Here is a 14,741-nt window from a genome sequence, read left to right as displayed (position 1 = left end):
GCTAAGCATTAATTGACTTGGTGGAAGAAAATGTCATTTTTCTGAAGTGGCAGATAGTGCTAGAAGAAACAATACATCTTTCAAAACATTGTAAATTTTGTTGGTGTTTGAGACTATGTGATGGTTTTACTTTTAGCAAGAAAAGTCTCTGAGAAAATTGTCAATACCACAATCCACTTTAAGCCATTTTAAGAATTTTTTTCAAGCTTTCAAAACCTCCATACTTCCAACGTACTTCAAACTACCAGGTTAGATGATTCTTACATCTTCTTAAAATAGTTTTAATAACAGCAGAGCAGTCAGATTTATACAAAGAAGCTGTATGAATATCATTTGGCAGGAATGCCACAATTTCCCTGTTCCATTTGAATACCTGAGCTTTACTGGGGGCAGGATACCATCCCATCAGATAAAGCTGCTTTGGTTCATACATAATGCATCTTCTTGTTTAATTCTAGCTTAATTGGAGCAATTTGCTGGTCTTTGATCAATAAAAACATAAAACTGAAAACCAGTGTATGCATGCATAAATTTAAAGTAAACTCTGGAAGGCAATCTTTCAGCCAAATTAATTTACTAGGAAGGACCACTTACATTGAAACAGTGACTAACAATAAAACGGAGCCTTATTGCTCCAGGTCAGTTCTGTGGCAGACACTATGGAGTAAGAAATACAAGCCACACTTAATTTGAGCAAGGAGGAGAAGGATAATGGATGCATTGAAGAAAATCTTAACAGAAATGTGTTATATTTTTACTGTGTGCTAAATAATACCTGATCAAATTCAGGTGTTGTGTTTGGCCCTGGATCCTCTCCTGTACTCATTTGAAAATTGCAATTTGTAAGCTCAGAGTATGATTCAGTTTCAATTTGTCTGGTTGTACAACAGGAAGAACAAATTTACTGCCAGCAGATTTTGAAGAAATGTTATTTTAATTATTGAACTATTCATGGTTTGAACTTCTAAAAGCAGTTTGCCATTCATCAAAGTCTGTCCCTGTAAATGTGGTAGATATCCATAATACAGGCTTTCTTGGTTGTTTGGAAAAGGTGATTCAGAAGAATAATAATAAAAGTGGTCTGTGCTCCACAAATGGATGCTCAATAAGTACTTTTTCACCTTTCCAAGTTTTCAGTTTGATCTGTAAAACTGTAGTCAGGAGAAGACAAAAGCACAAAAACATTTCTCAGAAAATAATTTATAAAAGCCTTTCAGTATTTCTGTAGTGTTTGGAAGCTTTAAAGATGTAAAATTACATTTGCAGCTTGGCAGTTTGGGGAGTTTTTTCAGAATGAAACCTTTAAAAATGTCTCTATTAGTCATGCTGATAGGGAGCTCTGAGTTGTTCATTCTCAGTGAGTCCCTTCCTGTGCAGGACATGCTGATGTTTCTTTGGCAGAGGTAGCTAAAATTTGTGCAGGAAAAGATGTGCATTTGATCCATATCCAGGAACAAGTGGGCACAGGGTAGAAGAGTCAACAACATTCACTGAAATTATTCAGAAGTTTAAAGATAGCACAGATTTTCACAAAAGAGAAGACTAATTTAGCTCTTTTTTGTGACATTGAACAACATCTGTGCGTTGGTCTTCTTGCTTTGGTGTAGTTGTCCAGGTCATGGGACATGCATTAAGGTCAGAGCTGACTTGCACCAAAGTTTACTAAGTCTGGAGGAATTCTGTTGAAATGAAGTTAGCTTTAAGGGATGAAGTGAAGGGAGATTGGTTTGTCTGGCATGCCGGTCTTCTTTCCTTCTTGAGAAACTTACTGATTGCAAGAAGGCAAAGCTGCTGATGTTGTAAACACCATTCACCGTTGAAGTGAAATATAAAGGAAGGAAGGAATTGTGAGAGCTAGTACGGGATATTAAGACTCCTTGTACCCTGTGTCAAGAGGCATAGGAACAGGAAGGTAGTTCTTCCGTCATTCAGGATGTGATTAATAATGCCTCATTATTTTATTCAGGAACACCTAAAACAAAAAACTACTAAAATGAAGTAGGTATCTGGCATGGCATGCACAGCTCAGATTTTCAAATTAGTTTTTGTGTCAAGACCTGAAATCCCCCTAAATTTAGATGGGAATTGAGTTTTTAACACACATACTCTGTTTCAAGCATCTTGGTTTAAGTAGAGGTTTCTCAATGTATGTACTTTTTTGACCTTTGAGTCTTGCAGAGGTTCTGGTGTCCATGCAAGATGGTGTATTCAGAGTTCTGTATTCACAAACACATCCAAGCACAATGCTACCACACCGTGTCAGTCTGTATTACCTGGTTACCCCAGTGTGAATGTGGTGTATATAATTAAGGTACCCCGCCTTGGTTGGATGAGATGAGCTTCAAATTACCCCATTGTAGAGTTACTTAAAAACTAACATGTACATTTTTGTGTTTCTTTTTTATAGTGGGGAAAGTGGTGCTGGAAAGACTGTAGCTGCTAAATATATCATGAGTTATATCTCCAAAATTTCAGGAGGTGGCCCTAAAGTACAGGTGAGTTGATATAGAGTAACACTGAAGCATAAGCTTAGTCTAAAGATTCACTTCAGAGGTGGAATGGCAAAGGCTGTTGTGGCAGACACTGGCAGGTGAGAGGCACTTTTGACCTGGCTAACTTGTGGGTGAGCAGCCAGAAACGTGTGGGCCCCAAAGCAGAGAGCTCTGGGCTGGGCAGCTTTCCTCACCTGCAGGATGCTGGATGGGAGCCATGGCAGGGACAGCTGCAGGGCCGGAATCAGCTCTGCTCCAGGTGCTATAGCCTTTATGCTGAATTGCATCTACAAGCTATAGGGGGTTTTTTGGTTTGGGGTTTTGTTGGTTTTTTTTTTTTCAGTTAAGTGGTAAGAGGTACTTTAATTGTTCTAAACCAGATTAAGAACAACAATCAATTTAGTGGGTGTGTGATTTTTTTCCTCCTGTGTTGGCATTTTATTGAAAACTGAACTGGCATTTTGGGTTTCTGTTGCTTCCTTTAAATTTCTAATTTGTGTGTATACATCAAAGAGGCACTGCAAGAACATAATTTTGTTTTATGAGCTTATCTAGGCAAAATTAGGGTGTGTGAAATCTGCCTGAAAGAACAAATAGTTGCTTTTATTAATAATTATATTGTTGATGTCTGCTCTACCTATGAACTGAAGCTAATTGAGTTAAATAGCCATAGAAATTCCCTTAATGACATTACAGTGTCATTCCTCCACTGAGAGGCAGTGGTAGGTAGTGGCTGCTTTTACCAGTCCACTCCTCTTGAGTGCTTACTGTAGTTTTTGCTTTATTGCAGTCTCTGATATTGAGTGTGTTCTTTCTGCATAGTTTTGCACAGCAGTGATACCGGCAACGTTGCAGGGAATAACTCAGTAACCAAGAGAATGATCCATAACCAGAGAGAAGGCATTGTGTTATTTTTGCAATAAATGTAACCGTACTTTATAAGTAAATATTTTGTTTTGTTTAAAAGATTTCAGCTTTTTGTACAAAATTAAAAATTACTCTTAGTAATTATAGAGTTGGAGTTGATGAGGTTAGTAAGTTGCCTTGAGCATTTATTTTGGAATAAAATTCCATCTTCTTTTCACAACCCAGCATGCACTGGGTTTTTCCCAAAGCTGATGTCTTCTTCCTGTTTCCAGCTCCCAGGATCAGATAAAGAGGCAACAGTAATACGTTACGTTGCTTTCTAAGATAAGTGGATAGCATTATCCATGATCCCAAAACAGATTGCTCAAGCACTTGCAGATTCCTAAATTTCATGCTGCTCTGACTTCATTATTTGTGGTTCCAGACCCCCCCAAAAGATTTAAATGCTCATGTGTAAGCATGGTTTAAATTGAAGATGATGGAAAAACCAGATCAGTTTATCGGCTGTGTTGCTTGGCAGAACAATGAACAGAAGAACCAGGTTTTAGCCTCAGGCATTTTGTTTAATTCTGTAGGATTTTCCTCGAAGAATAGGAACTAAAAGCCCTCAAAAAAAAAAAAGGTTGGATTCTATTCCTTATCTGATCAAGAGAATTTTTTACAGATGCAAGATTTCATGCTTTTTTACTATATGATTTATATGTCGTGGGGTTTTTTTTAGAAAATCTGTAAGAACTTTAAAAATGCCTGTTTCTAAATTTGTATTTCTTTTGTTTCCTAAAATTTTAGCATGTTAAAGATATTATTCTACAATCCAACCCTTTACTGGAGGCCTTTGGGAATGCAAAAACTGTACGGAACAACAACTCCAGCAGATTTGTAAGTCCCTCTACCTTAGAGCTGACTTTACTCTTCCAACTTCTGTGCTGTTACAGAGACAGTATTTAGGGGTATAATATAAATTTACTGCAGGTGAGGTAAATCTGAATAAGATACAAAGTGTGTTTTAAAACCAACATGGTATATGTCAGAGGCTTCTGTTTCATGCCGTATAGATTGTGCATTTCTTTCTCTATATGTACTGGTTACAGTTTTTGAAGTATCAGGGCTCTGCAGCCTTTACTAATATATACAGGCAGTAGGCAGGAATTGCCTTCAGTCTGTCATTCCAGAAGGGTCAAGATAATCTCCTGAAATGACTGCTCACTGCAGTTTAAAAAAGTTATTTTAAAAAGTTACACATGTGGTTTAAAATTTGAGATGTGTTCCTTAGTAACATGAGGGTTAATGCAAATAGTGTCTCCCTGAAAGCAAGAAATCATGGCTTTGCTTTGCTTCCAAGCAGAATGGTTTGCTGTTGGTTGTAAATCTGTTGAACTGACTTGCTGTGTAGGTGAACCTCGTGGTTTCCTTTATACTAAGCAAGAGTCTCAGAAGTGAAGAGAAGCCACTGATCTCTCTACGTTTGCATTAACATGTGATGTGTTAATGTCGAGCTGTATAAATGCAGAAAAAATGACGTGTGATGCTTCAAGAGTTTAGGTTGTACCTTGAGGCAGCTTTGTTCTCTGCATCCATAAAGATGAAATATCCTCATAGCCTTGCTTGGAATACAGTACAAGTGCATGATTTTGAATTTGCATTTACTAATCATTTAACAGCTTGAATTATTTATTGCAGGGGAAATACTTTGAAATACAGTTTAGCCCAGGTGGAGAACCAGATGGAGGGAAAATCTCCAACTTCTTACTGGAAAAATCTCGAGTTGTAATGAGGAATCCTGGAGAGAGGAGTTTTCACATTTTTTACCAGGTCAGAAGCGTCTAAGTCCTTTTTGAGTTATGTACTCTTTTTGCTTTTGATTGAAAAGTCATTCTCAAAGCAGTGAGATTTGAGTGCACACTGCAAAGGTAACCTGGCCTCTGCTGGGGAGCTCGACAGCATGGTGAGACACCATCTGCCATAGACCTACCTGGCTGTCTTTCAGCTCCAGAACAAAATACTGCAGTATTTCAAAGCCTTGCTTGGAAATTCGTTGTGAACTCCCATATGAAAAAGTCCAGGAGAATACAATAGGAAATGAGAACTTTTCAGCAGACTTCTTTTTGAACTGGCCTATATATAAAGAGAGAGAGGCTAGTTTATATATATATACACACACACATATATGTATATGTTTCCTGTGAAAGAGAGAATTGATTCACAGTTAACTTTTCTGGGACATTTATGATAATACTCTTTGTTGAATCATTGAAGTATCCCTGTTTTTTGTGTTTGGAAAGACTTTGCTGGCCTTCACTGGTCCTTGATGTGCATGGTCCTCACTTGCTGGAGTGCTGCTGACCAAGCTCTACAGAGCTAGGGACAAGACAGGGCACTGCAAGTGTCTGTAGCCAGCTTCACATAAAGTTGAGGTGCCATTGCCAGGATGGAAAGTTGAGTTGGAGCTGGACTTGCTCCAGGAGGTGTATTCTCCTCTTCTGAGGAATATGTACGATTTGCTCTGTCCTGCTGATTTTTCTGTGGCCTTTAGAGGGTTTTTGACGCGAGAGTTAAGAGACATTGGGATTTTGACAACTCTATTTTGAGGTTAGTTTGTTCCTCCCTGTTGCAGCCATGTCTGTGCATGACTGCGTGGCCTTTGCATAGGTTTGAGGAGCATGAAGGGTGCTTGTCCTCACAGTGAGAGTCACAGATGATGCTTTCTGAATGTGCTTTCAGCTCTGCCTGCCTTGCACTGGGTGTGGAAAACGTTGATCCTGAGGATTCAGGGAATACGTTGCGGATTGAAAAACCCACTTTGCCTTTTCTTTATGAGGTAAAGATAATGGAAGGCATTCAAATCAGTCACATTTTTAGCTATTTATTAGTTGTGAAGTTAGAACTAAACCATTCATGGGAATGGGATTGAGAAGCTGGTCTTTTGGATTAAGCAGTTACCAGAAGATAGGAAGGATACATCCTTGGCACAGCACCAGCCGTCTTTCTCTCAGTAATTTCAGGCTCAGTCACCTGTTTTTGACCTGCCTCAACTCTGCTGAAGATTGTTGAATGATACCTAATTTGGAGGTTTTTATTCTGCAGCTAATTGAAGGGGCCTCCTCAGAACAAAAAAGCAGTCTTGGCATTACCAGCATGGACTACTATTACTATCTGAGTCTCTCTGGGTCCTACAAAGTCGATGACATCAATGACAAATCAGATTTCCAAGAAACACTGGTGAGTTCTTGACTGTATGATTTGCATAGTGGTGGATGTACGTTCATTTCACCGTTCATTTGTAGCAAAGACACTGGTCTGTTAATGTGGGAATGAATAATTATTGTAGATATGACTTCTAGTTGTATTTTGCCCTGAGGAGGAGGTATGTTATCCTGAAGATGGTTTTTGTAGAAAGGTGTTTTGTTTTTCAGTTTGTTCTTTTTCAGAAGAGTGCAAATTTAATGAAATTTAATTTGTGCGGATGATCTGTAGTATGAAAAGTGTGAAAATGTGAACACAGTGAGGAACTTGCATTAGAAGAAAATATAAAAGAGTGCTCTGCTTTAGCTGAATTCCCAGTGTTGGCTGACATTCCATGCTTATTTGAAACAGTACAGCTGAAAAGCTGGAGAAAGGGAGTGAGCACAGATCAGGGATCTTTATCCAGTTCTGTTGCCAGTTCATTTTGTGACCTGCCAACTGCTGGTGTCCTGTTCTTAGTAATTTACTATTTAAAGTAGGTGTATTAACACATTTATGTATGTAGCACATTTAAAGGCCTAACAAAATAATTGTTACATTTGTATTGGAGTTTATTTGGTATTTTAGAAAGACAGTTGAGAAGACATTCTGTACGTTATCATGTACTCTGAACTCCAAAACCCAGGGGTGCTGTGGATTATTTTGTAGTAAGTGGATGAAATTCACAGCCTAAGCCAGACACTGGGCTGCTTTTTAGTGTTATTCAATACAGCTTCAAAATTCTTGGTCTTGGTGGATAAACTGTCTGTGTAGAAGGAATGAAATCATTGTTTCTTAGGTTCATTATTTCTCAGTTTGCAATGAAACTATTTATTTTTAGTGTGACACTTAAAAGCAGGTGTTTGTTTTTCAGTAAGTTTATTTTTTTCAGAATTCATTTTGTTAATACATCTACTAAATAGTGTATATGCTTCTGTATTTAATTTAAAAAAATACAGAAATGCTTTAGTAGGACATCTGGTACCCTTTGAACTTCATTGCAGCTCTAATGATTTGGTTTCCTTAGGAATCTGAACTGCTTTGAATAACTCTACTTTTTGACATCAGAATTTTAAAAGGACTTCTAAGACAAGAGTTATTGACTGATGCACGTTTGTTTGTTTGTTTTTCTTCCCAGCATGCAATGAGTGTGATTGGGATCTTTGCAGAGGAGCAGGCATTGGTACTGCAGATAGTGGCAGGAATATTGCATTTGGGAAACATCAGCTTCAAAGAAGTTGGCAACTATGCAGGAGTGGAGAGTGAGGAGTGTAAGTACCTCTGGAAAGTGTTACAGGAGCAGCAGTGGGCTGCAGCCCAGATGGCAGAAGGTGAACTGCAGTTTAGAGCTGCTTATCCAAACAGAGCATCGTTTCATAGAGTGTGAGGCTGCCAGTTGAGAGTCTCTGCCAAAACCAGGTGCTGAGGCCCCTCTTTTGTCTTGTAAGAGGCCACTGACTTAACAGGAGTGTGATTTTGAATTTAGAAATCCTGTTCCAACCTTTGAATGTGAAATAATAGACACTGTAAGAAGGGTTCTACTTCTTTCAGTGTATCAGCACATATTCATAGAAACCCCTGTTTGTTATGTGGTTTGTGTGGCCTCACTGTCCTGTGAAAGCAGCTCCCAACTGTGGGTGTCCCTGGGCTCAGGACATAGCTGATGCCCAGGCATCCATACAGGTGTGTACATGTGCCTTGTGAACAGAGGTCCAGAGCTGAACTGAAAGGCAGAATTTACATTCTACAGTTATGTTTCCTGTCTCAAATTGCTCAACTGATACCTCACTGTTAGGTACTGCTACTGAGTAACTATTTCTTCACAATTCTGTTTTCCACAGTGCCCCTTCCTTGCATCCCTCAGCCCGTGCTGCTGTTCTGTAGCAGCTAGGCCCACAGCAGCAAGGTGTTGGAATGTTAATGGACCTTGAGTTTTAAATGTTTTTGTTGTGATTTATACCTTGCATCTAATGCAAGGTGCTACTTTGATAGTTTAAAGACAGAATGGATAAGCAGAACATATATAGTAGGACCTTATACATACCCATGTGTTCTCTTAACTCTTAGTTCAGAATGGGTCTTATGTTTAGGAAATTTGCATTTGTTTAGCTTTAGATACTTTATTCATAACTAACCTATCTTATGCAGCCAACTTCACACTCAGCTGTATTAGTACCGTCCTGCTTTTTGTTTTAAGAAGTTGGGAAATAGAAAATATGACTTTTTAACCTTACTAGTCTCTCAAATCAAGAAATTAAGTAAGCCCAAAGAAAAACATTTTGTGGCATTGTATTTATATGCCTTTTGATTCCAAATGAGTTACTGTGCTTTGATTTAAATCACAGTGCTAAATCTTTCAATGAAATCAAGGCATTTAAAAGCCATACAAGATGGATACAGAGTGAGTTGCATCAAAATAACAAATGGTAAAGGCATGAATTGAAAACAAATCATTAAAAGTGAATGTGTTTCTATGATGAGCCATGTCCACTGTTTCTCCTGCTCACTGGGATACAAATATAGAAATTGTGTATGAATAATACATGGGAAGAAATTAGAAGATAGAATGAATATCAAAATTACACATAAATACGCTGATTTTAAAGAAGCCAGAGAAGAAATAGCCATGTCTAGTACAGTTTCTGCATCATGAAGGTGAAAGTTGGGCTCATTTGTTTTTTGCATTAGTCCTCCCCCCAGTTTACTGTTTGTCCTAGCCAACTGAATAGTAAAGCATTTATAGCCTGCATAGCCACGAAAGATAAAGCACAAGGAATGACCAGTGGTCAGTCCTGTGTTGCATAAGCCTGAAATAATAAAAAGTTTAAGAATTTGGTTAATAGTGTTCTTGTTGTTATACAGCCAATTGCAGAAAAACATGCAAAGGCCATTCTTTGGGACACCAAAAACTCTACTCTCTTGCTCTGAGTCAGAATCAAATCTACACAGACCATTCTTGAGAGACCTTTAGACAAATATATCTTTAAAACTGCCAGTGATTGCTATCTGCTCTAGTTTTGATTATATTAATAGATGAAAAAAATTCTTATTTAGTGGACATCTTCCATGTTACAAATCATGGCAAATACTAGTACTTCTCTCTTGGAAGTAGAAAAGAATTTAAATCATCCCTTTTTACACTTGCATTGTATTGAAAGGGTTGTTTTTCACTTCCTGGAAGCCCATGAAGTGAGCCCAGTCTTTTCAGCTTTCCTTCAGAGTGTATTTAAAACTATTCCACTGAATGCTACTGATGACTCTTTGAGGATAATTTTTTTCAATTACATGCATATCCTGCTTTATAATAATTTCCAGACTGTAGCTTTATGGTCGCTAACTAGGGAAAACAGTCAGGCATCTTAAGAATGTGAAGCTGTATCAAGTGCTGGCCAGCTACTCTTCCCTTACAGTAAATCATTAGCACTGGGAAGGGAGAGTTTCTGAGCTCTGCGTGGTGGTTCTTGCCATTAAACTGTCTTCATAAATTCTTACCGGTAGTATTGGTTAAGCGTTTTTCCTGGTATCTTACAGTATATGTGAGCATATTTGATCTGTAATCGCCTACATTCTTTCCCATTTTGAAGCATATAATGATGGACTTTTTCATGTGCTCTTCAATCTGAGTTCTCTGAATTACCAGAGATGTTGCCAGTGACTTGACTTTGATGGTGTGATTCCTGGTACCCCAGAGTAAATTTAATCAGTTTGCTGATGGCAATAAATCATATTTCAGAAAGCTGGTGGTTATTTTCAATTTTAAAAATACTTAAGGAATAATGTACTAAACAGTTCAGTGAAGTCATGCTGTGACATTACACATGTGTAAAGTGCAAGTGGCTGCTGCCTTAATGATTATTTTACATCCTCCTCACACCAGTAAAGTAGATCTGAAACCAATGGAACATGGAGGAAACACTGTTAGAGGATTATGTGATTTAATGGAGGTGCAGTACCAACTCCAAGAGTTTTTCTCGGGAGCTGTTTCCATTTGCTTTCAAGACACTTCTGTTTTTCCACTCTTTAAGGTGTGCGACACCTGCAGTAACATCTGCACGTGTGGTGAGAGTTCAGAGAATACAAAACCTGGGGCTGCTTATTGCACAGATGTATTTTTGTGCTTTTGTTTTAAATGAGGGGAAACAGAATTGGCAAAGTACTTATAGATTAAGGGATTAAAAAATAAAAGGCAAGGTAATTGAAAACTTTTTGCCATGTCCTAACTTATAAGAAGGAAGGGAAAGGATATTAGGAAGCAGATAGCCTATTTTTTATTATATTTTAAACATTTAATGTTTTTTACAAAGAATTTTCAATTGTGTCAATTTTATTTCGTGTGTGAGCTCTATATTTTCAGCCTCATCCAAGAGTGATTTGTTTGAACCACAGTTCAAAACTGTCCTGTGGCAGCTTACATGTTTGAAGGACTGAAGGTACAGAAATAGCTGACTATTTTACTTCAAGATGGTTTATCTTAATTGAAATCCATGTAAGTAAAGAGTTGAAAATGTCCTTGAGGAGCATAGGGAAATTTTGAAGACATAAATTGTTCCTCTTTTCCTTTTTAAGCTGCACACCCCATGAGTTTTATTGTTATTTGAGATACAGACTAAATGCAGAACAAAGAAAAAATTAGCTGTAAGTCATAATCCAACAAGCCTGATCTTTCTTGCAGTTTTAGCTTTCCCTGCTTTTCTCCTGGGAATTAACCAGGACCGCCTAAAGGAAAAACTGACCAGCAGACAGATGGACAGCAAGTGGGGAGGCAAATCTGAGTCCATTAACGTCACACTAAATGTGGAACAAGCCTGCTACACCAGGGATGCACTGGCCAAGGCCCTTCATTCCCGTGTTTTTGATTACTTGGTGGATGTAAGTTGGATTTGCTTGATTCTACTGAAGTATCAAAACAAGTTCAAGTGCACTAGGAATGTTCCTTGCGGGCCTTTTCTTGCCTGTAGGTGCTTTGCCCAAGCCTGCAGAGCGCAGTGGGAGTGTGACCATGGATACCAAACACGGGGCATTGACTCTGACATGAGCTGTGCTTTCAGGCTCCTGCCATAACTGTCCTGTATGGGATCCTGATTTTCTCCTTCCTGGCAGCAGCCATACTTCTCTGACTTCCTCCTTTGTAGCTGAGCAGAATTACTTGGTTATGGTCCCCTGCTCTCTGATCCCACTTCCCTGCAAAGAGCCCCTTCAGCACCTGGATTTGGTGGTGGAGCCAGTGGCCAAATTCCATTTTCCATGCCAAAGTGCTCTCTTGTTCAGGATGAGACCCTGGACTGGGCTGGGAGCCCCAGATGCTCCTGATGCAGCAGGGATCTCCTCCGGGGGGGCACTGCAGTGACCCAGAGCTTCCCTCCTCAGGCCAGCCCTGTCATCCCACCCTGTGCGTGTACCAGCACTGACGCTGCAGAGGAGGGGAATGCAGAGTGAGGTGAAAAGATTCAGTGCACCCTCTGCAAAATTCATCAAATGTCAGACTTAAAGCTGTTCTTTTTCTGTTGGCTCCTTTTATTTAACTGAGCCAATTACATTGAAGGGGAAAGATTTTTATAGACAGTAGAGCCAAAGGCTCACTGACCTGGAAAACAGGATAACGTACTGCTCATTTCCTAACTGTTAGTAAAACTTTATTAAAAAGTGAAAGCAAAATAACCTATTATGGATATTTGTATTCAACTCAAATATATATTTTTTAAATAATTTAAATATAAATATTTAAGAATATTGATATATTTTAAATGTATAAACTACACGTCGTTTTATGTTTTGTTTCTGTTTTGTTAGTCTATTAATAAGGCTATGGAGAAGGACCATGAAGAATATAACATTGGAGTCCTTGATATTTACGGCTTTGAAATATTTCAGGTACGGCAATGCAAATACTCGGGGTTTGAGCAGATCTGACCTAGGAGAGTTTTTTTGTAATTTAGAAAAAAATTAAACCAGAAAAAAAATCACAGATCCTGTAGCCAGAATAAAAGCAAAAAAATCCCAGCCCAGCTTCCTGGACATTGTGATCTGACTGGTAATGTCTCACTTAATAAACATGAGGTATTGAAGAAACTTCAAACAAAATCATTGATCTTAAAAGAAAGATCTGACATTCCACAAAATGTCTATAAAGTCAGCAACTCATCTATCACTGACAGTGTTTCTTTGAAGCTTATTGCCAGCATAAGAACTAAAAATTATTGTATGTAAGGCAGGAGACTAATTTTTAAATTGTTTCCTTTTTTTACAGAAAAATGGTTTTGAACAGTTCTGCATCAACTTTGTAAATGAAAAGCTGCAGCAGATTTTTATTGAACTGACACTGAAGGCAGAGCAGGTAACCAGACATTTATTACTTTGGAGCTCACAAATGAGCTGTTCCTTTTTCAGCTGGTGGAAAAATTGAGGTTTCATCATCTGTTAACAGTAAAATCTACTTTGTTAAGTAAGACAGAGTGAAAAAAAACAACCTTTGTTGTTGGCTGACCCTAAAACTATAAATGACATCAGCTGCAGGCATTTGTTCTCTGATGGAGTGGTGCAGAAGCCAGTCCACCCCACGGTGTGCTAATGCAGTCATATGACTGTGCCCAGGCTTGCTGCAGAGTCTGACTCATGGGCAGGGATGGAAAGCTGCAGCCTGGCTCCATCCCTGGGCTTCCCTTGAGCATGACACACATTTCACTGGGGATACTTTCCTTAATTTCCACCACACCTTTTTTGTTTTTTAAATATATATATTTATATATGTGTATCTGTGTATATGTAAAAATGAAATCAACCAGAGAAATGCAAAAATACTTGTGAAAGTATTTGCAGTTCTCTGCTCACAGTCTTACTGCCAAATCTCACTTTTTTTTATTTCTGCATGGGAGGGCAGACAGGATGCAGCTGAGACAGGAGCCCTGTGTGCAGCGTGAGCTCAGGGCTGGCACCAGCTTTGGGACAGTGTTTTCAGGAATTCCCAGACACAATTGCCTTTGTGGGAAAGTAACCAGTCATGGCACTGAGTGCACAAGTGACCTGCAAAGTGTCTACTGAGCCCTTATATGTGCAACTGACTGGGTCAATTTAATAAAATTTTAATACGGATTTTTCCCCAGTCATTCTCTAGGTGTCTTTATGGATACAATAATAGCATACAGAAATAAAAAGCTGTGCCTTCATTTCATGTGCATTTCCGTATGTGTTATCTTGGGGATCTGATCCTCAATGTGCATGTTACAATCTTAATTTTTAAAATAGATCAGGGTATGGATGCTTAGGTGCACTGCCAAGATACTGTAAAAGTGATTTTGTTACTATTTGTAAAGCGCTTTGACAATAAATACACTGTTGAAATCTTCCTGCTGTTGTCAGTAGCCACGGAAGGGCTGTGAATGACAAAGGAATGTGTGGGGAGACAGAGTAGGATTCCAATTCATCTTTTAGGCAGCAGAGAGCTGGATTTAACTATCAGTAGGGTCATTTCTCCCACCTCCACCCAGTCATACATTTGGCAAGTCTTCCTGAACATGAGTAGTGCAGAGTTTGTGTCTGTGGAGCGTGTTGTAAATCTAGTGCTACATCTACAGTGCAAGAAATGTTTGCATCTTTTTACTTAACAGGAGGAATATGTGCAAGAAGGAATTAGATGGACACCAATAGAATACTTTAACAACAAAATAGTATGCGACCTTATAGAGAACAAAGTGGTAAGTGTTTAGAACAAACAGGTGGAGGAAACAAGATTTTTTTCTCTTAAATATTTGGGCAACTGCTTTTTCTGTAAAGAAGGTTCATAGGAAAATGCAAATACTGTTGTTCAGTTACTGAGTCATACTAAGTCTATATATAGATCTTACATAAGATGTCTTATAGGAGCTCTAAGATATGTCATGTGAGATACCATCCAAAAAGAGAGCTATACCATAGCATGATTGCCATGTGACTGAAGAAAACAATAATGGAAAAAAAATTGTATCTGCCTAAATTTATGATGACCTTACTGACATACTGTACATCTGATAATGTTCTTTGTGTCCCTGGAGATGTAATTCAGTTTGGGGAAGCTACAGCAGCACCACCTTTCCTTTGAGGTGCTGTTGCAAATTAAGCAGAAACAAGTGAAGAGATGGTATTGTCGATAAAAAAAATTTTGTGGTTTTGCTCCACAGACTGTTC

At 38.6% G+C, this 14,741-nt stretch overlaps 1 protein-coding gene across 5 annotated transcripts in view; it reads left to right on the top strand.

Moving 5' to 3' along the window:
- The window catches only part of MYO1E (myosin IE), a 110,898-nt gene that overhangs the window by 71,150 nt on the left and 25,007 nt on the right, over positions 1–14,741 (top strand). For all 5 annotated transcript variants that reach the window (XR_004242801.1, XR_004242802.1, XM_032123012.1 and 2 more), the window contains exons 5-13: positions 2,408–2,495; positions 4,149–4,238; positions 5,040–5,171; positions 6,444–6,578; positions 7,720–7,852; positions 11,254–11,450; positions 12,372–12,452; positions 12,829–12,915; positions 14,186–14,272. Coding sequence is in view for 3 of the 5 variants with exons in the window: in XM_032123012.1 (XP_031978903.1) it covers positions 2,408–2,495; positions 4,149–4,238; positions 5,040–5,171; positions 6,444–6,578; positions 7,720–7,852; positions 11,254–11,450; positions 12,372–12,452; positions 12,829–12,915; positions 14,186–14,272 (1,030 nt within the window). In the remaining 2 variants the exon portion in view is untranslated. The remainder of the gene's footprint in view (positions 1–2,407; positions 2,496–4,148; positions 4,239–5,039; positions 5,172–6,443; positions 6,579–7,719; positions 7,853–11,253; positions 11,451–12,371; positions 12,453–12,828; positions 12,916–14,185; positions 14,273–14,741) is intronic.

Source organism: Corvus moneduloides, chromosome 13 (genome assembly GCF_009650955.1).
Source record: "Corvus moneduloides isolate bCorMon1 chromosome 13, bCorMon1.pri, whole genome shotgun sequence".
NCBI classification, from domain to species: domain Eukaryota; kingdom Metazoa; phylum Chordata; class Aves; order Passeriformes; family Corvidae; genus Corvus; species Corvus moneduloides.
Note: the sequence above shows the minus strand (reverse complement) of the source record. Positions and strands in the feature narration are given on the sequence as shown.